General features: G+C 47.6%; 1 protein-coding gene across 3 annotated transcripts in view; it reads right to left on the reverse strand.

The window, feature by feature from the left end:
• Window positions 1-4,039: 4,039 nt before the first annotated feature.
• GTF3C2 (general transcription factor IIIC subunit 2) overlaps window positions 4,040-20,588 on the reverse strand; it is a 45,476-nt gene continuing 28,927 nt past the window's right edge. For all 3 annotated transcript variants that reach the window (XM_016192328.2, XM_060186744.1, XM_007532569.3), the window contains 14 exons: window positions 18,889-18,966; window positions 18,348-18,446; window positions 16,355-16,582; window positions 16,094-16,205; window positions 15,813-15,921; window positions 13,387-13,412; window positions 13,058-13,187; window positions 7,633-7,777; window positions 7,388-7,549; window positions 7,112-7,199; window positions 6,730-6,858; window positions 5,681-5,833; window positions 5,432-5,539; window positions 4,040-5,144 (listed from right to left, as the gene is read on the reverse strand). In XM_016192328.2, coding sequence (XP_016047814.2) covers window positions 4,926-5,144; window positions 5,432-5,539; window positions 5,681-5,833; window positions 6,730-6,858; window positions 7,112-7,199; window positions 7,388-7,549; window positions 7,633-7,777; window positions 13,058-13,187; window positions 13,387-13,412; window positions 15,813-15,921; window positions 16,094-16,205; window positions 16,355-16,582; window positions 18,348-18,446; window positions 18,889-18,966 — 1,786 coding nt within the window. In that variant the 3' untranslated portion in view covers window positions 4,040-4,925. The remainder of the gene's footprint in view (window positions 5,145-5,431; window positions 5,540-5,680; window positions 5,834-6,729; window positions 6,859-7,111; window positions 7,200-7,387; window positions 7,550-7,632; window positions 7,778-13,057; window positions 13,188-13,386; window positions 13,413-15,812; window positions 15,922-16,093; window positions 16,206-16,354; window positions 16,583-18,347; window positions 18,447-18,888; window positions 18,967-20,588) is intronic.

Here is a 20,588-nt window from a genome sequence, read left to right on the forward strand (position 1 = left end):
CCGAGCCATTATCAAGCATGCTCAAAAACCCGAGTTTTTCTGTGAACATTAAAAAAAAAAAAAGGTCAGTCTCCCACCCCAGGAAGTGGATAATTTTGGAAGGTATATTTTTCAAGTATGAGGCCCTGGATTGAATACAGTTACCACATGATAACAGCAAAGGTCAAACCAGGAAGAATCCCATGAATGGCGAAGTGGTGCTTTACTACTTTTTTTGTTGAGGTAACGGAGTGAACCCAGAGTCTTGCATAGGTGTAATACCACTGTTGGGCAGTCTCCCCTGGCTGATTATTCATTTCCAACAGAGAAGAGAAACCCACCATCATGGCGCCCCACCTATTGTATGTACCACCTTGTAGGTCCAGTGATTTGATCCAGTCTCATGTCTGGCAAGGTACACTCTACCAGATGAGCTATCTCTTGGCTTCATTATTGTTATTTAAAGGCTAACCTGTGAAAAAGAACCATAGTATTACTCTGGTACATGGAATGCCAGGACCCCATCCTTTAAGTCCAACTCTATTCACTGAGCCACCTCCCAGGCTGCTTTACACAATTAAAAAAAAACTTTATTTCCCCTTTTGTTGCCCTTGTTTTATTGTTGTAGTTATTGTTGCAACTGATATCGTCGTTGTTAGGACAGAGAGACATGGAGAGGAAGGGAAGACAGTGAGGGAGAGCGACTCCTCTGTAGGTAGGGAGCCGGGGACTCGAACCGAGGTCCTTATGCTGGTACTTGTGCTTTGTGCCACGTGCGCTTCCTGCTGTTCTACTGCCCGACTCTCTACAATTTTTTAAAATATTCTTTTATTATTTATTCCCTTTTGTTGCCCTTATTTCATTGTTGTAGTTATGATTGATGTCGTCGTTGTTGGGTAGGACAGAGAAATGGAGAGAAGAGGGGAAGACAGGGAGGGGGAGAGAGACACCTGAAGACCTGCTTTACCGCTTGTGAAGCGACTTCCCTGCAGGTGGGGAGCCGGGGTCTCGAACCCGGATCCTTATGCCAGTCCTTGTGCTTTGCGCCACCTGCGCTTAACCCGCTGCGCTACTGCCCGACTCCCAATTTTTTCTTTTTTAAAGATTTTATTAATGAGAAAGACAGGAGGAGAGAGAAAGAACCAGACATCACTCCGGCACATGTACTGCCGGGGATCGAACTCAGGACCTCATGCTTGAGAGTCCAAAGCTTTATCACTGCGCCACCTCCCAGACCACCAATCTTTTTTGTTTTTTAAATCTTATAGAGGAGGTGCCTGAACAGGGTAGTGGAGTTGTGTTGTGTCCTTCTGTCTTTTCCTCTTTTAAAAAAAGGGTATGCACTTCAGGAAGAACTGTAGTATTTTTATTTTTACCAGAGCACTGCTCAGCTCTGGTTTATAATGGTGCAGGGGATTGAGTCTCTGCATAACCACTATGGTACCTACCTACCCCAGCCTTTCAGGAAGAACCATGTAAAGGGCCCCAGCACTGAGTACTTAGGAACCATTAGAGGAGGTTATTTAGCCCCTTCCCAGTTCTAAAACCCCAAAATCCGGTGAACATAGATGAACTTCCACTTTCAGGTCGTGAAAACTCTTTGAAGACCCACCTGTCTACAGCAAGTCCACATAGCAAAATATGATCATTATCTGACTCAGGCAATCCACCTGCTTAGTTCCAGTCTCAATGAACTCAATTCCTCTAATTAAGGCAGGGGAAAAAAAAACCTGTTGCTGATATTGGCAAAAACACTAAGAAAGCAAGAGAATTTTGCCTTAGTGTTTGACTAAAGAGCATGGGCGGTAACATAGTAAGTTATACAAAGACTTTAATGCCTGAAGCTCCAAGGTCCCAGGCTCAATCCCTTGCAATACTATAAACCAGAATTGAGCAGTGCTCTGGGAAAAAAAAAAACCAACAACAATCAGAACACTGCCAGAGCTCTGCACTATGTAAGGAAGAGGCAGACAAATGTAGTCGGCAAAGCTATATTCTCAAATCTAACTGCTTGGGTTCAAAACCCAGCACTTTTTTTTTTTTTAACTTTTTTTTCTTTTTAACTTTTTTTTTCTTTTTTTTCTTTTTTTTTTTTTTCTTTTTCTGCTTTACCGCTTGTGAAGCAACTCTCCTGCAGGTGGGGATCCAGAGGCTTGATTCGGGATGCTTACACCGGTCCTTGCGCTTCGTGCCACCTGCACCAAACCACTGTGCTACTGCACAACTCCCAGGTTTAGAATCTTACCGAGGGCAGGGTGGTAGCGCAGTGGGTTAAACACACATGGCGCAAAGCCCAAGGAAAGGCTCAAGGATCCTGGTTCAAGCCCCCAGCTTCCTACCTGTTGGGGATCTCTTCACAAGCGGTGAAGCAGGTCTGCAGGTGTCTTTCTTTAAAAAATAAAAAAAAAGTATTCCCTTTTGTTGCCCTTGTTTTAGGTGTCTTTCTCTCGTCTCCCCATCTCTCTCGATTTCTCTGTCCTATCTAATAACTGACATCGATAAAGCAATAACCACAATAACGGCAACAAAAAGGGAAAAAATAGCCTCCAAGGGCATTGGATTTGTGGTACAGGCACTGAGCCCCAGCAATAACCCTGAAGGCAAAAAAAAAAAAAAAAACTTAACAAAGTAAAATAGGCAAACCCACATCATATGATTAAAGTAACTTGTAAATTACCTGGAAAAAAAAGGTCACTGCTTAATCTTTATCTTTTCTACTGTTGGAAAAGCATGTTGGGAGTTTTAGGTTTTCTTGCCTGTTGTCTGGGCTTCACCACTCCAAGCTAACTTCTTTAGAGAGACAGAGGGAGATATCACAGCACCAGAACTTTCCCAGTGCAGTGGGGGTTTGGGCTTGAACCTGGGTCTAGTGCATGGCAAAACAGGAACCTTCCCAGGTGAGCTATGTTGCTGGCCCGAGCATGAGCTTTGAGATGTCTTGGTGGAAGTGGAATCTGAGCTATAAACAAGACAGAGGGGAGACGATGGAGGGCATTCTCAGAGGAGGGAAGTGTGAGCATTGGGCAAAGCTTGAAAATTACAGAAACCCCCGGACTGTGTAGTAGTATGTCAGAAGGGGAGTGGCATGGGGAGGAAAGGGTTTGAGGAAGACATGTTTGAGTGAGGCTGCCAGCACCACCTCGACAATGCAGGTCCCCAGTTCTAGGGGCTGCTATGAATGAAATTTTAGAATTTTAGAATGAAAATTTCTCTGTGACAGAGACACTTCTCCCTGCATCGCTCAGAAGCTACAACCTGAGCCAGCTCACAACAGGCTGGTGCACACCTGGCTCTTCTGCCCTTTGCAGTAATATGCATCGTGGTCTATTACTAAGGTTTAGTTTTTAGTTATGGTGCACACCTGGCTCTTCTGCCCTTTGCAGTAATATGCACCGTGGTCTATTACTAAGGTTTAGTTTTTAGTTATGGTGCACACCTGGCTCTTCTGCCCTTTGCAGTAATATGCACCGTGGTCTATTACTAAGGTTTAAGTTATGGTGCACACCTGGCTCTTCTGCCCTTTGCAGTAACATGCATCGTGGTCTATTACTAAGGTTTAGTCACTCCGGGGCCTGTTTCCTGTATAGGAAGGAAATTCAACTACTTGGTTCCTTTGTAATAAAACTTCCTACACTGAAGAGACAGAAAGTTGTTCCCAAATATTTGGCTAAACAGTCTAGAGTTCCAGGTCAGTAGTAAACTAACCCCCACTTCCTCCTTTTGAAGCTAATTCAAATTCAATGAAAAAGATTATTATTTATGAGGGAACCAGAGTATCACTCTGGCACAGGTGATGCCAGGGATCAAACTCAAGACTTCATTTTTTGAAGGCCCAACACTAGATCCACTGCGCCACATGCCATGTCCACTGGTTGTGGATTTTGATGTTTCCTAAAGACGCCTGACTTTCCCCAGGCCCAGATTACCTATGTTTCACTGCTCAGGAGGCTGTGGCGCGATCACGGAGTCTAAAGCATCCCACAAAGTAACTCTGAACACAGCAAGATACAGCAATACATTTTGTGCTTGGGTTCTAGACATCTACAGAGAGAGAGCTGGAAACAAGTAGCTAAACATGTTTAATTAGTCAACAATGTGACAGTTTCATAAAGGATCAAAAATCATGACTTGTAAAAGAATGGTTAAAGTAACTGAAGATATTTAATCTAGAGAAGAAAAGACTGGGGAACACATGATAGCTATTGTTAAATACTTAAAAAGGGTAATCACAGGGAGGAATGACTAGATTTCCTAACACCCAGGGTCGAATTTATAGAGGTATACTCTTTGACTTGATATAAAGGGAAGTTTTTAAAACATGACTGTCTAGAAGTGTTCAAGTAAGGTCAGATGACCAGTGATTGGAATATTTCTTAAGCAGGAGCAAGTAAGATCTGAGCCACTGTTCTATCGGGAGGGTGTGTATGGTGTTAAAGTAGTATAAACAGTACTAGACTCCAATAAGTTACTATTCCGCCCCCTCCTGGGCCTGTGTGATGGTGATTCTACAGGGGGGGTTTGGGAAGGCAGTAATACTGGATCCTGGAGTCAGACAGGAGCCTTCATAAGCTACTCTTCCAGTTCTCCAAACACCCATCCACTTGTGGTCTCAAAAACACCCAGTACCTTTACTTAGCTTTACCCACTTCACAATATGCTCAATATGAGCAATTAGACTCCCAAGCCTAGGGCAGGCCTGAGCGTGTCTCGTGAGCCACAGCTGTAGGCCGAGGAGCCTGGAGTTTGTGGAGGGAGAGCCCCTCTGCCTGCAGGAGGCTGTGATGAGAAGTCTGTGAAGGAGAGGGATCTAAGGAGTCCTGGGAGGCAGGTCTAAAGGTCCGGGCCTGGCAGCATCACTGTCCAGGAAGACCCCAGTTCTTATGGCTCTGAGTATGGGGCCATTCGATCGTGGCAGACTTCATTCCAAGGTCCTGTGTGAACTATGACTAGGGACTGGGCAGAAGGCAATGGCTGGCAGGAGAGAAGCCAGGCCCTTCAGTAGGGAAGGACGGTTGGAACATAGCACTGAAGTGGGCTTGGCTCTCAAGCTGCATACGGTGGCCCAGTGGGGAGGTGAGTCCACGGACAAAATGGATCCGGACCAGCCCTGACTGCCCCCCAGATACCAGCCATCCATAGGAGTCCAGGTTTGGGCTGAAACGTACCTGTGAAGAGAATAACATCAGAAGAGAGATGCTCACTGCCGGTGCTGTAGGGAGAGGCTTGGTTGTAACAGTACAAACAAGAGGCCACAATCTGGATGGGAGGGCCGTGAAGGAGTGAGAGGGGCAGGAATGAGTCAAAGCCAAGCCTCTCATGCTCTGGAGAAGCTAGCCAGATATGGTTTGCCTCCCCAACCATCTCAGTTTACCTCATCAGCCCCTGTTCCAATGATCCCCAGCCCAGAGTTGGGGGGCGCTGAGTGGAGTGCAGAGATGAGACGGGCTCTTACCTTATGAATAGCCTCCAGCTGCAGTCGGTCCAGGCAGAGCTGAGACTGACCTTCTCCCTCCTGCATGCGCACCATGGGCGCACGGTGGAGCAGGTCATGGAAGGAGCCCTGAGACGGGGGGGGGGGGGGGGGGGACTCCTTAGTGGTGCACTTTTGAACTGGGAAGCCTTTGGGCTCCCCCACTACACACACCGACGGAAGTTTCTCCCATTTCCTAACGCCATACCCATTCTCCTGGCCTCAATTTACCAAGTCTGTGTCTTGAAAGAGCAAGTAGTGATGGTTCACGGTTTCAGCATAAGTTCGAGCCTTGGGAGGGTTGGGGGCTCCAGACGCAACAGCAGAGTGGTCTTGATCTTCAGGGCTGTCCTGATATGGCATCAGATCTGATTTATATATAGGCTAGAAAGGAGATGAGGAGAGTAGGTTCTATGGGGCCAGGCACTGGTGCACAAGGCTGAACACACACCACCACCACGCCCCACCCCACCACCATGCATAAGGACCCAGGTTAAGCCCGGGCCCTATCTACAGGGGGCAAGCTTCATAAGGGGTAAAGCAATGCAACCGAAAAGAGAAAAAAACAGAAAAGAGGTGTCTCTTTTCCTCCCCCTCCCTCTCAATTTGTCTCTATCAACAACAACAAAAAGAATGGCCACCAGGAGCAGTGAGTTCACTGCGTAGGCACAGAGCCCCGGTAATAATCATGGTGGCAATTTAAATGAAAAAAAGAAAGGGGTTGTTGGGCGGTAGCACACTGGGTTAAGTGCACATAGTACAAAGCACGATGGCACATGCCAAGGATCCAAGTTCGAACCTCCAGTACCCCACCTGCAAGGGAGTCACTTCACAAGTAATGAAGCAGGTCTGCAGGTGTTTATATCTTTCTCTCCCTCTCTCTACCTCCCCTCCCCTCTCAATTTCTCTTTCCTATTGAGTTAAAAAAAAAAAAAAAAAAAGGCTGCCAGAAGGTGGTTTTGTAGTCCTGGCACCAAGACCTAGCAACTAGAGTCAAAAAAAAAAAAAAAAGAAAGAGAAGAAAAAAAAACCTTAAAAGAAAAAGAAAATGGGGGAGATTAGGTCCTATAATAAGGAAGACAGAGAAAAACTCATTTGGAGCCGGGAAACTTCAAGACAAAGACAGCAGTAAGTTAAGCATATGCCTGGATGTTCCAGGGTAGGCAAGATTATTAGGAATAAATAAGCCCAGGGCTGCGAGGCCCAGTACTAATTTGTACTCTACTAATGTGCAGGGTCAGGCTCAACAGTTAGTGTTGCCGTTAAAGTCATATACATACAAATCTTCGCTCTATAGGTCGCTTGACATTTATTGGGTTCAGCCCCATATCAGGCAATATTGCTGCAATGAGCTCCCCGGATATGTCTCCTGCGGCGACTGTCCCAAGCCAGTCAGATCCTGAAAGACTCTAGTAGGAGAGATGGCTTTCATTAATTTCTTTGTTCGTTCCAATCATTCAGTTTTGTGAACTGGTAGCAGCTACAGATGCTGGGGGCAGTGGCACACAAATGAACGGGCCTGCCTGATCAGTCCCCATGTCCCGCTTACACCGCTACCACACGCCCCTCTTCTTCTAGTCAACACTCCCACCTCCTCAACTACCACTGGGTGAGTGAAAGTTTAATTTTCCTTTGTGACAGAGATTACAAAGAGGGGCTCACCCAGACAGTGCCTTTTCGAGGAGCAGTGAAGTAGGCCTTGAAACCAAGGTAACCAGCATCAATATAATGGATTCCACAGAGTCCATAACTGTAAGAGGAAGAGAAAATAAAATCACTCTTTTCTCTAAGAGTGGATTCACTCTTCTCAACTCCTAGATTTCAAACTGCAGCAGAGAAATAACTCAACACAGTTCCCCTCTCCCCAACAATCTGGTGCTCTTTGCACCCCACCCCAAGGCCTGTTCCCAGAGCTTCTGCCAGCTCCATCCGCCTTACGAGGCATAGCAGTTGTCCTGGGCCACAGTGACACCGTTGTAGGGCAGCAGCCAGGCCAGCTCAGTGCTCAGGAAGCGCTTGATGGAATTGATTGGTTCGTAAGTTCGTCGAAGGTCCCAGAATTTGATTTTCCGGTCACTCCCCGCAGAGACTATGAAATGGCTACAGCAAGAAGATGAAACCTGAGCAGGGGTGGCAGACCCAGCCTGTCCCTGTCTGTCCATCCACACTCTCCTGGCCAGTACCTGTTAGCTTTGCACCACTGAAGGGTGCGCACAGCCTGGTCATGGGCGAGGAAACACTGGAAGGGATAGAGCTTCAACGAGCCGTCAGAGAGCCGGATCCGCTGCAGGGGTGAGTTAGTGGGGAGGTTCCAGAGAACCACCATGCCTGCGGGAGGGAGGGACAGTGTGCTGATATTAAAGGCAGGCTGTGTCCCTTGCTCTAATTCTTTCTCTAGGCTGCTAAGACATTTATCTCCCAGATGCAGCTAGGATGACTGATGAAGAAAGTCAATGAGCCAATATTCTTTCCATGGTTTAAAAAAAAAACAAAAAACAGGAGGACTGGGTGATGGCACACTTGAGCATATGTTACAATGCACAACCACCTGGGTTTAAGCCCCTGGTCTTCAATGCAGGGGGGAAGCTTTGCAAAAAATGGTGAAGCAGTGCTGCATGCGTCTTTTTGTTTCTTTAACCAGAGCACTGATCAGCTTTGGCTTATGGTGGTGCAGTGGATTAAATCTGGGACTTTGGAGGCTCAGGCATGAAAGTCTCTTTGCAGTACCGTTATGCTATCTATCCCCACCCTTAATTTGTTTCCATCCAATAAATAAATATTAAAAAAACAAAACACCCAAGGGGGAGTGGGGGTAGATATCATAATGGTTATGCAGAGAGACCCTCATGCTAGTGGAGCATCAGACTCTCATCCACTTGGTTCCCAGCTCAGTACCAGGTACACATGTGCAGGAATGGTGCTCTGGCCTGTCGCCTGTCTTCTGTGAAACTTCCTCTCATGTGTAGTAAATTTAAGAAAAAAAGAGAGAGAAACGTATTTGCTCAACTGGGCATACCACCACCCAGCCCCATAATTTTTTTCAAATCACTTCATCCTAAATTGATTTAAAAAAAAAAAAAAAAGAGCTGGTCAAATAGCTCAGGGGGGACTGTGTGCTGCTGGGCCACGTCCAGGTGCATCACCCAGGTCCACGCCCAAGCCCTATGTCACTGAAGGAAGCTTTAGTGTTGTGGCTTCTTACACCCCCACCCCACCTAATCTAAGAGTCCTCCAAGAGCAGTGAAGTCCTAGAGATGAAGGGGGAGGTGGCAAGAGACAGCTCACCCAGCAGAGCGCATCCAGCATCTCCGTCTCTCTTTCCTTCACTGTGCATGAAATTTTAAGCATTCACTGGGAGCAGTGGAATGGAACAAGTACAAAGTCCCCCAAAGGGAGTCGGGTGGTAGCACAGTGGGTTAAGAGCATGTGGCGCAAAGCCCAAGGACCGTGGTAAGGATCCCAGTTCGAGCCCCCGACTCCCCACCCGCAGGGGAGTCGCTTCACAGGTGGTGAAGCAGGTCTGCAGGTGTCTGTCTTTCTCTCCCCCTTTCTGTCTTCCCCTCCTCTCTCCATTTCTCTCTGTCCTATCCAACAACATCAATAACAACAACGATAGTAATGACAACAATAAAACAAGGGCAACAAAAGGGAATAAATAGATATTTTTAAAAAGTCCCCCAAAAAGAAAAGGGAGTCGGGTGGTAGCGCAGCGGGTTAAGTGCATGTGGCGCAGAGCGCAAGGACCAGCGTAAGGATCCCGGTTCGAGCCTCCGGCTCCCCACCTGCAGGGGTGTCGCTTCAGAGGCGCTGAAGCAGGTCTGCAGGTGTCTCTCTTTCTCTCCCCGTCTTCCCCTCTCCATTTCTCTCTGTCCTATCTAACAACGACGACATCAACAACAATAATAATAACTACAACAATGAAAAACAAGGGCAACAAAAGGGAAAATAAGTAAATAAATATTAAAAAAAAAAGGAAAAGGCAGTGACACAGCAGGTTAAGCACACAGATCACCATGTGCAAGGACTCAGGTTTGAACCCCCCTCCCCCCAACCTGCAGGAGAGATGCTTTTTTTTTGCCTCCAAGGTGGGCTCGCTGCCGGCTCTACGAACCCACTGCTCCGGGAGGGCATGTCTTTCCTTTTTGCTGCCCTTGTTGCTTATCGTTGTTGTCATTGTTTATTATTATTGTTGTTGTTGTTGCTACTGTTGTTGTTGGATAGGACAGAGAGAAATCCAGAGAGGAAGGGAAGACAGAGAGGGGGAGAGAAAGAGAGACACCTGCAGACCTGCTTCACCGCCTGTGAAGGGACTCCCCTGCAGGTGGGGAGCCGGGGGCTCGAACCGGGATCCTTACGCCGGTCCCTGCGCTTTGAACCATGTGCACTTAGCCCGCTGCACTACCGCCTGATCCCCGAGAGATGCTTTATGACCAGTGAAGTAGGTCTGCAGGCATTTATCTTTTTCTTTCCCTCCCCTCTCAGTTTTGTCTATGTCCTCTCAAAAAAAAAGGTCACCAGGAGTGGTGGATTCATAGTGCTGGCACCAAACTCCAACAATAACTCTAGTGGCAATAATAATAATAATAAGTTGAGCGAACTCAGCTTCTGCTCTCTGTTAAATAAAAAGTAATTTCTTGGGGCCGGGTGGTGGCGCACCTGGTTGAGCACACATGTTACAGTGCACAAGAACCCAGGTTTGAGCCCCCGGTCCCCACCTGCAAGGGGAAAGCTTTGGTGAAGCAGGGCTGCAGGTCTGTCCCTCTGTCCCTCTCCCTCCCTAACTTCCCCTTCCTTTTTGATTTCTGGCTGTCTCTAGCCAATAAATTAAAAAAAAAAAAAAAAGATTATTAAAAAGTAAAAAGGAATTTCTAAACAGCCTATCTCTAGAGCAAGGGATGGCAAACTACAGCCCCCGGGTCAAGTCCAGCCTAGCCCTCTTTTGGGAAATAACGTCTGATAAGAGCACAGCACACACATTCATTCCCTGCTGTCTACACCGCTTTCACTCTACAATGGCAGTGTTTCCAACAAAGGCCAAGCCTCCCACAAATCATAAAATATTCACTATCTGGATCTTTACAGAAGTGTTTGCCAACTCTGTCCCAAGATAAAAGAACAGGCAAAGAGCCAAAAGCAGCAAACTGTAGAGGGACAGAAAACAAACGGACAAATAGAAACGAGCACGAATGACCCAAAACAAGTAACCTCTGATGAGACTGGCACAGGAGGAAACTAAAAGGCTGACTCAAGTAAAGATGAAAGGTAAACAGAAAAGTTATTTGTAGCTAAAGAGTCTTTTATATGTAAGCATGGGGAATGAAGCACCTATGAACCTTTCTTGAAATGACTATTGACAATAAATGTCGACTACGTAACATAAATAATTCAACAAAGGAGAGGGACTCTGAGAAAGGAGGGCTGGTGGAGGGAGGTAGTCGTTTCAACACAGGAATAAGATAACTTTGGGGATAAAGACAGCAACCTAGCATCAAGTATCATATAACTTGAGAATGTAAGCTGAACAGCACTAAAAGAAACAGTCACAAGATAGAGAATAGACAGGGTGGGGGAGGGGAGGAAGCACAACAGCTCATGCTACTCTCTCTGCCTTTTTCATCGTATTTAATAATGATAAACAACTAGAATATCCCTCTGGCACATGAGATACTAGGGATCGAACTCAGGACCTCATGCTTAAGAGTCCAACACTTCGTCACCACCACAACCTCTTTGAACACTTTCATGCCTGAAGTTCCATGGTCAAATCAGACACCACCTTAAGCCAGAGTTGAGCAATGATCTGGTTTAAAAAAGAACAAAAAAAAAAAAAAAGGGAGGAAGGAAGACAGGCAAAAAGAAAAGAAAAGAAAAATGTTTCAAAGTGCTCATTTCGGGGGCCAGGCAATGGCGCACCCAGTTAGGCGGCCCTATCACCACGCACAAGGACCTGCAGGGGGAATGCTTCATGAGCGGGGAAGAAGGTCTGCAAGTGTCTATCTTTGTCTCTCCTTCTCTATCTCCCCTCCCCTCTCAATTTCTGTCTTGTCAAATAAAAACTGAAAAATGGAAAAAATGGCCACCAAGAGAAGTAGATTTATAGTGTCAGCACCAAGCCTCGTGGCAAAAAAGAAAAAAAAAAAAAGCTAATTTCCTTATCTTCCTAGTACAAAGCCTACTAATGTCTGAAAATGAAACTGTCATTATAAAACAACTCCTAATGCCAACTACTCTGTGGTCTTTAGGCTTCGCTTCCCTTTAGTTTGTTTCCCCACGGGGTGGGGAGGCACCAGAGCCACTGCTGGAGTTCTACACCTGCATGTTTCTCTTCTTCTAATCAACTCATCCCCCCCACACACCCCTTTTGTTGACAGTGAGAAAGAGACATAGCGAGGAGACACACCACAATACGGCGGGACCGTCTGTGAAACCGTTGTGCAGGTACTCACGCCCCTCTGGTATCAGGGGCTTGAACCCGAGTCCCCACGCACGCATGTGCTCAACCAGATGAGCTATCGCCTGGCACCCCCACCCCAACCATCTTAACAGTATTTTTAATTTCTCTGTGGTGAAGGGACATTGACAGGAACTTAGCCTTTCAGTATCGCAGCACTCTTTCTACCCTATAGAAGTACCATTCCTATGGGCCAGTGAGGTAGCTCAGCTGGGCAGTGCGCTGCTTTGACCTGTATGCAACCAGGTGCGAGCCCGTGCCCCATCGCAGTGATGGAAGCTTAATTAAAGAGGGCGGAGTTCGTGCACCTGGTTGATCACACATGTTAGTTACAATGTGCAGTCTTCCAGGTTGTCCACCTGCAGGAGGGAAGCTTCACAAGCACTCAAACAGGTCTGCAGGTATCTTTCTATCTCCCCGTTCCCTCTCGATTTCTGTCTCTATCCAATACAGTTCATTAAAAAAATTTTTTTAAATAAATGTAGTGACTTTTCATTAAAAACTTGCTCAAAGTATGGTTCCACTCAAAGTTTTTTTCCTAGAGAATTATTAATTATTTAAAAAGATTCTATTTATTCTATAATGCTATGTATGAGATAGAGACAGAGGAGAGACCAGAGAGCAACTCTGGTACATGTGGTGCCAGGAATCAAACTCAGGACACCACTGAAGCCCAAAGTTCTACAACTAGGCTACCTTCCAGGCCACTATTAACATATGAACATATGGACAAGAGAGGAGAGACCAGAGCACTGCTCGGAGCACGGTGCTGAAAGTTCAGGAGTATAAGCCCTGTTCTCTACTGTTGAGCTATCTCCCCAGTCTCTATGACCCTATTTTGACAGAATCTTTTTCTTTCACATTTGATCTTTGTACCTTTGTGTAGGTACAGAGAATTCACTCTTGATTTTTTTCTAAAGCTGACCAAAAAGGAACCAGCAGCCACAATGCAAACAAGTGTAACGAGCATACAGAGCAGTAGCCCCTTGGGCTTTTCTTTCCTTTTTTAACCAGAGCACTGCCCAGCTCTGGCTTATGGTGGTGCTGGGGATTGAACCTGGGAATTTTGGTGCCTCAGGCATGAAAGTCTTTTTGCAGAACCATCATGCTGTCTGCCCAGCTTGTCTATCCCCCTTGGGCTTTTCCTTGGGTTTTACCATTATAATATCCAGCAGCCAGGTGGTGGTGGGGCCGCGTGGGCATCCAGGCCAGGGTAAGGCACTGACCGCACTCAGACGGGTCTGGAGCCTGCATTGACCCCACCTGGAGGGTGGCCAAACACTGCACCTGTGGGACAGAGGAGACAGGTGGGAGTGCCGAGGGCCCTGCTGTCCAAACCAAAGGCTCAAATCAGCATTTGGTCTGGGGCAGGTGCAGGTGTGGGGAGATGGAGGACTAACTGCCCAGAGGCGGGACTCACTGTGGGGTCCTTAAAAGAGGCTCTGGAAGCTGGAGCCTCGGCTAAGGCAGTGGGGTTCTCACTCACCTTGTAGATGGCAGGCTTCATGGCATCTGTTGAGGGGGGAAGCACAGAGAATGAGGTCCCGGGGCCCCATCAGTCCCTGCTCTAAGACCTGTCACCTGGTGCTTGTCCTTCCACGCCCCCACCCTCCCTCCTATCAGGCTCCATGGAGCCCTCCCTGCTTCCAGTACGGTGATCCCCCCACTCCTCTCTCTCTGCAGCCTCCCTTGCCTTAGCTGGGAGTTTTCTAGTTCTGGTTAAACTCCTCAGCCTGGTTTACCCACATCTACAACTGCCCGTGCTAGGTCATTCCCACACCCACTGCTGAACACGCACCACCTCACATCTGAGCAAACAAATGGAGCCTCTCCGCCTCCTTTTGGTATCCATCTATCAACTTCATTTATTTGGCCCCCTTCACACCCAAATTTCACACAATTGTTTGTCTGTCCTGTCTTCACTCCTCATTTCCATTCCCTCTTCAACCAGATCACCAAGCATGAAACTTGTCGAGGCTCAAACCTGGGAGGCCCTCTTTTTAAGTACTCAGAACTGCTGACAAATTCAACAAGGAACAGGTGGCTTTACCCAGCCCTTTCTTTTTTCTTTAAGATTTCACTTATTTACTCATGAGAAAGATAGGAGGAGAGAAAGAGCCAGACTTCACTCTGGTACATGTGCTGCTGGCGACTGAACCGGGGTCCTCATGCTTGAGAATCCAATGCTTTATTCACTGCGCCACCTCTAGGACCAGTACCCGCTCTCTCTTATCTTGCTCTTCTTTGGCTTCTTAAGTCTTCTCTCCTTTTCACAGCAGAGGCTGCGTATCCATGTGTGTTGAGGTGAGGGGCCAAAGCGCTGACAGCAGGATTGGCACAAACAAGAAAAGTACGGCAGGGGCCTGGAGGCGGCTCAGCAGGTTAACCACACTCCTGATCACACTTGAGCCCCTGGATCTGATGCCAGCACCATAAGGGGCGCTGTGGACAGCGGTGAGGGAGCACCACAGAAGGCAGAACAATGCTCTGGTGTCACTCCCTCTCTTTCTCTACCTCTCAAACAATTCACAGAATAAAAAGGTGGGCCGGGGAGGCTGTTCAGCGATATCACAGGCCCTGGATTCAGTCCTAATTACAGGAAAAAAAATGTATAGCAGAAAGAACAAGGTCCATCTGTCAGCCTCGGGCTTTTGCAGCTCTTCACAGCCAAGCAAGCAGGGAAGACCAAAAGGAAAGAGCGCCACAGCAGGCTGCGAGAGGTCAAGGGCTAGGAAGGTGACTGGACAGCAGAGCGCGTGGATCACAGGCATGTGGAGCTTGGTCTGGAAGGCAGCTATGCTCACCACTGTGCCACCGACACCTTCTGTGGAGCTTGGTTTGATCCCTGGCACAGCATAGTATACTGGGTTGTCGAAAAAGTCATGACACGCTTTTCTATGCAAAAATGGCGTGGGTGTGTGGGTGTGTGTGTGTGTGTGTGTGTGTGTGTGTGTGTCCTGGCCTCTTTCATTAAAATTAAGTAAATAAAATATCAAAAAGAAGACAATGGGAGCCAGGCGGTGGTACACCTGGTTAAGTGCACACACAATAGTATGCAAGGACCCAGGTTCAAGCCCCCATCCCTACCTGCAGGGGGAAAGCTTCATGAGTGATAAAGCAGGGCTGCGGGTGTCTCTTTGTTTCCCTGATGCTCCCAATTTGTCTCTAGCCAATAATAAATTAAAAAAAAAAATCGCACCCAAGTAAAAATCTCTGGGTGGAGGGTGAAGGTAGATTTTCAGCTTCACTGTGAGGGGCAAGGGGGAGGGACCCAGACCTTTGGTGGCAGGAATGGTGTTGATATACTCTCCTCCTATTAGCTTAAATAGGAAAAGGAAAAAGACTACGATAACGACGTGGTCCAAGAGATGGTGCAGTAGATAAAGCACTGGCATGAGGTGCCAAGTTCAACCCCTGGCAGCACATGTACCAGAGTGATGTTTGGTTATTTCCCTCTCTTCCTATCTTTCTCATAAATACTTAAAATCTTAAAAAAAAAAAAAAAAAAAAAAAGATTTTCAGCCGATCTTGGATGGACCTTGAAAAATTCATGTTAAGTGAAATAAGTCAGAAACAGAAGGATGAATATGGGATGATCTCACTCTCAGACAGAAGTTGAAAAACAAGATCAGAAACGAAAACGCAAGTAGAACCTGAAATATAATTGGCATATTGCACCAAAGTAAAAGACTCTGGGGTGGGTGGGTGGGGAGAATACAGGTCCATGAATAAAGAAATAAAATTAAAAAAAAAAAAGACAGTACAAAACAAAACATGTCAAGTCAGAATGGGAGGCACAGCTGAGTAAAGTCTTGTGCCAGCAAGGCAGACCCTAGCGGAGTTTCCCGGGAGAGGGGAAGACATCTCTGGCCAGACCTACAGTCACCCCATACTCCCTGCTGGGCCACTCACCTGGGGGCTGCTGGGCCAGCAGGGCCTCAGGATGGGGCAGACTGAAGAGCAGCACCTTCCCATCGGAGCAGGCCAGAGCCATGAGACCCAAGCGGGGCAGGAGAGGGGCCTGGAGGGCGAGAGGCTGGCTGCCACAGACACCTCGTAGCAGTGTCTAAGGGTCTGTGCCCTGAACACATGCTGCAGAGTGGCTGATACAACTCCACCCACTACTCTTCCACCAACTCTGGGGACACTCAGGGCCTCCCTGCCCCAGGGCCAGCCCACCATCAACGGGATACCTTCCGTGGGGTGCTTGGAAGTTCCCAGGCCCCACTAGGGCAGAACTTGATGTCCCAGATGCAGCCGTGGTCACAAGCAATCCCATAAACAAAGTGGGCCCTGTTGCTAGGACTGAGGAGAGAAAGTTTGTGGAGAAAAGGGGTAAGGAGGAGGGGGCTGGGGCTGGGGCTGCCAACCTCCCCCCCACACACACACCATGCCCAGTCCCATCCTCCTCTCTCTGCCGCCCTCCCAGGCAGTATGGCCTGGCCCCACCTCACCAGCTGTCTTGCTGCAGGGTCCCCAGGCCCCAGAGCTGGAGCAGCGCAGGGCCTGAATGAAGCTGGCTCAGTGAGTGTGTCTCATTCATGTCAGCACTGGAGAAAAGGGCCACATACTGAGAGGCTGATGCCCCCTCTGGCACTGGGCACCAGTCCAAAGCCCAGAGAGGGCCCCCTGTGAAGAAGGATATGTCCCAGCGCTCCGGGTGTGCGGTGACAGAACTAAATCTACAGAGAAGGCAGAGACAGGATAAAGAAAGGAGTTATTTCAAGGTAGAGAGAGAGGTGAATGGGGTGCGCGTCCAGGAAGTGAATCCTATTCAGTGCAAAAAGGAAATGAGTTGTCTGAAGAGGCCAAAGCACTGGGCTTGCAGGCCTGAGAGTCTCTTGGCATGGCTATTACGCTGTCTCCCCTGCCCTGCTGCCAGGGTTTTTACTGGGCTTCTACTGCCTACACAGTTCCCACGATTACACTCCTCCCACTGGTCCTAGTATTATGTTTCTCTTTTTCTTTCTTCCCCTTTTCATGGCCCTCTCACCTGGTGGCTGAGGGCTCAAACCCGTACCCTTTCACATGGCAAAGTCGGCAATTTATCGGGTGAGTTGTCTCCCACCCCCAGCAGGGAATTGTATGGGAGTGAAAATAGCCTGAATGCTGTTATAATGATCTATACATGCCATTATACACTTGTCCAAACCCATAAGACACAACACCAAATGAACACTCAGGTCTAGTATGAGCTTTGGGTGGTATGAGCTCATAGAAAATGTTGATAAACAGAGGAGATTATGCTGCCTGGGGGAAATCTCTGTACCATTCCCTCAGTTTTGCTGGTAATTTAATACTCACCTAAAAACACAAGTTTTTTTTTTTTTTTAAATTTATTTGGGGGTCGGGCGGTGGCACAGTGGGTTAAGCGCGTATGGCGCAAAGCGCAGGGACTGGCTTAAGGATCCCGGTTTGAGCCCCCGGCTCCCCACCTGCAGGGGAGTCGCTTCATGGGCGGTGAAGCAGGTCTGCAGGTATCTATCTTTCTCTCCCCCTCTCTGTCTTCCCCTCCTCTCTCCATTTCTCTCTGTCCTGTCCAGCAACGAACAACATCAACAATGGCAATAATAATAACCACAACGAGGCAACAACAACAAGGGCAACAAAAAGGGGGGGGGGGGAAGATGGCCTCCAGGAGCGGTGGATTCATTGTGCAGGCACTGAGCCCAGCAATAACCCTGGAGGGGAAAAAAAAATATTTATTCCCTTTTGTTGCCCTTGATTTATTGTTGTAGTTATTATTGTTGACAACAATAATATTAATGTCGTTGTTGGATAGGACAGAGAGAAATGGAGAGAGGAGGGGAAGACAGAGAAGGGGAGAGAAAGCTAGACACCTGCAGACCTCCTTCACTGTCTGTGAAGCAACTCCCCTATAGGTGGGGAGCCGGGGGCTTGAACCAGGATCCTTATGCTGGTCCATTAATGCTTTGCGCCACCTGTGCTTAACCCGCTGTTCTACAAGCCCGACTCCCAAAACATAAGTGTTTATAGAGAGGGAGGGAGGCAGACAGACCAAAAAGGGTATGGAAAGTGGCACAGTGAAAAACGTGCGGGACTCAAAGAACAATCAAAAACAGCAGGTAGAGGGGCAGGCGGGAGGGGCAATGAGGAGAGAATGGAACGCCGCCTCGAGTTAGTATGGACCACGCAACAGCCAGAGCATCTCCAAGTCTAAGGCTTCTAAAAGCCTGTCTGGCTCATCGCCTTCAGAGAGATCTAGTTTCCTGCCACTCCCACCCTCTCTTGGCCAGTGCATTCAGGTCTGAGTAGGTGATCTTGGCCCTGCTAGCAGTAATGAACCCTGCAAATGAGGGGAGGTGACCAGATCCAGCCAGCACTCCTAGCCCTGGGACCACCAGCACTGCCAGTCTATCACCCCTTTCAATGTCTGTTTTCCCAATTTCTGTCTCTGAGAAGCAGAAAAGAAGGCCAAGATGTCACCTGTTGATTCGGTAGAGTGTGCCATCTTCAGGAAGCCCTTCACGTTGGACAGAAAACAGTGGGGATTTCTCCTCCTGGGGCAGGTAGGGAGCCACCTCACTGGGGAAGGCAAAGGGAAAAGCCTGATGAAGAGGCATTTCACCCACCCAGCAGTCCTGGGACAGAGAGCTATTCACATGGCAGAGAACATGCTTTCCATACAAGAGGCCCTGGGTTGGATTCCCAGCACCAGTAAATAAAGAAAGAAACCAACAGGGACCAGGTGGTGATACACCTGGTGAGTGTACACGTTACAGTGCACAAGGACCCAAGTTCAAGCTCCCAGCCCCCACCTGCAGAGGGCAAGCTTCTTGAGTGGTGAAGCAGTGCACCAGTATCTCTTTCTCTCTCCATCTCCCCCTTCTCTCTTGATTTCTGGCTGTCTCTATCTAATAAATAAAGATTAAAGTAACTAACAAACAAATAAATCTTGGGCCCCCATTACCCTCCCACCTCTAGCAGTGCCACCCTCCCCTGCTTCAGTGATGTCTCTTTAACTTACAGTTCAGATAACAGGCGCCACTTCCAGGCTAGAGGAATCCATTCTGCAAATTCCCAGTATGAATGTTTCTGATCTCGACTAGAACAGAAGAAAGGTTAAGGAAGAAGGGATGAAATTCCAGAGCAGCAGTGTTTAATAAAATTTGCTGGCATGGAGGAGACAACAGAATAGTTATGCTAACGACGTTCATGCCTGACGTTCTAAGCTCCCAGGTTCAATCCCCAGAGCCACCATCAGCCAGAGCTGAGCAATGTTCTGGAGAGATATAGTCATCTTGCTCGGATGATGTAAGTGACGGACTTACTACTGTGCCACCCAACACACCAATTCAGCTGCAAAGAGCTGCGGGGCACTTGACTCATGGTCAGGGCAACTTTTCTGGCTAATATGGGCATTCAATTTTTTTTAATACTTATTTGGGGGCTGGATGGTGGCACACACTGTTGAGCACACAGGTTACCATGCACACGGGCCCAGGGCCAAGCCCCTACTCCCACCTGCAAATGGGAACTTCATGAGTGATAAAGCAAGTACTGTACGTGTTCCTCTTTCTCTTCCTCCCCCCTCTTAATTTCTCTGTCCTATCTAATTTAAAAAATAATAATAATAGTAAAATATAAATGGGGGGTTGGAGGGAGTTGGGCGGTAGTGCAGTGGGTTAAGCGCAGTTGGCACAAAGCATAAGGATCGGCGTAAGGATCCTGGTTCGAGCCCCCAGCTGCCCACTTGCAGGGGATTCACTTCATAAGCGGTAAAGCAGGTCTGCAGGTGTCTGTCTTTCTCTCCCCCTCTGCCTTCCCCTCCTCTCTCTCCATTTCTCTCTGTCCTATTCAACAACGATGACATCGATAACAGCAACTACAACAATAAAACAAGGGCAACAAAAGGAAATAAATTTTTTTAAAGTCTATTAAAAAAATCTTTAAAGGGGGAGTTGGAGGTCTCCAGGAGCTGTGGGTTCATTGTGTGCCAAGCTACAGCAATAAAGCTGATGCCAAGAAAACAACCAAAAAAAATTTTTTTTTCTTAGTAAGTTATTTAACGGGCTGGGTGGTGGCACACCTGGTTGAGCACACATTACAGTGCACAAGGACCCAGGTTTGAGCCCCTGGCCCCACCTGCAGGGGAAAAGCTTTTCAAGTGGTGAAGCAGGGCTGCAGGTGTCTCCCTCTTCCCTCATGGTTTCTGGCTGTCTATCCAATAAATAAAGATACTGAAAATTTAAAAAAACTATATTTATCAATGACAGAAAAAGAGAGCCAGAGCATCACTCTGGTACATGTCAGGCTGAGGATCAAACTTGCGGACCTCATGCCTGCAAGTCCAATGTTTTAGCCACTGAACCACCTCTCCAAGCTACAAAATATATGGTTTTTCTCTTTTTTTTTTTTTACAGAGCACTGCTCAGCTCTAGTTTACGGTGATGTAGAGATATTGAACCTGTGACTTTGGAGCCTCAAGTATGAGAGTCTCTTTGAATAACCATTATGCTATCTACCCTCCACCCAAAACATATGATTCTTTTACTGTAGCACTGGCTTATGATGCCAGGGATTGAACTTGATATATATATATATTGACCTCCAGGTTATCTCTGGGACTCGGTGCCTGCACCACGAATCCACTGTTTCTAGAAGCCATTTTTCCCATTTTGTTGACCTTGTTGTTACTGTTACTGCTGGCATTGCTGTTATTGTTGG

Source organism: Erinaceus europaeus, chromosome 3 (genome assembly GCF_950295315.1).
Source record: "Erinaceus europaeus chromosome 3, mEriEur2.1, whole genome shotgun sequence".
NCBI classification, from domain to species: Eukaryota; Metazoa; Chordata; class Mammalia; order Eulipotyphla; family Erinaceidae; genus Erinaceus; species Erinaceus europaeus.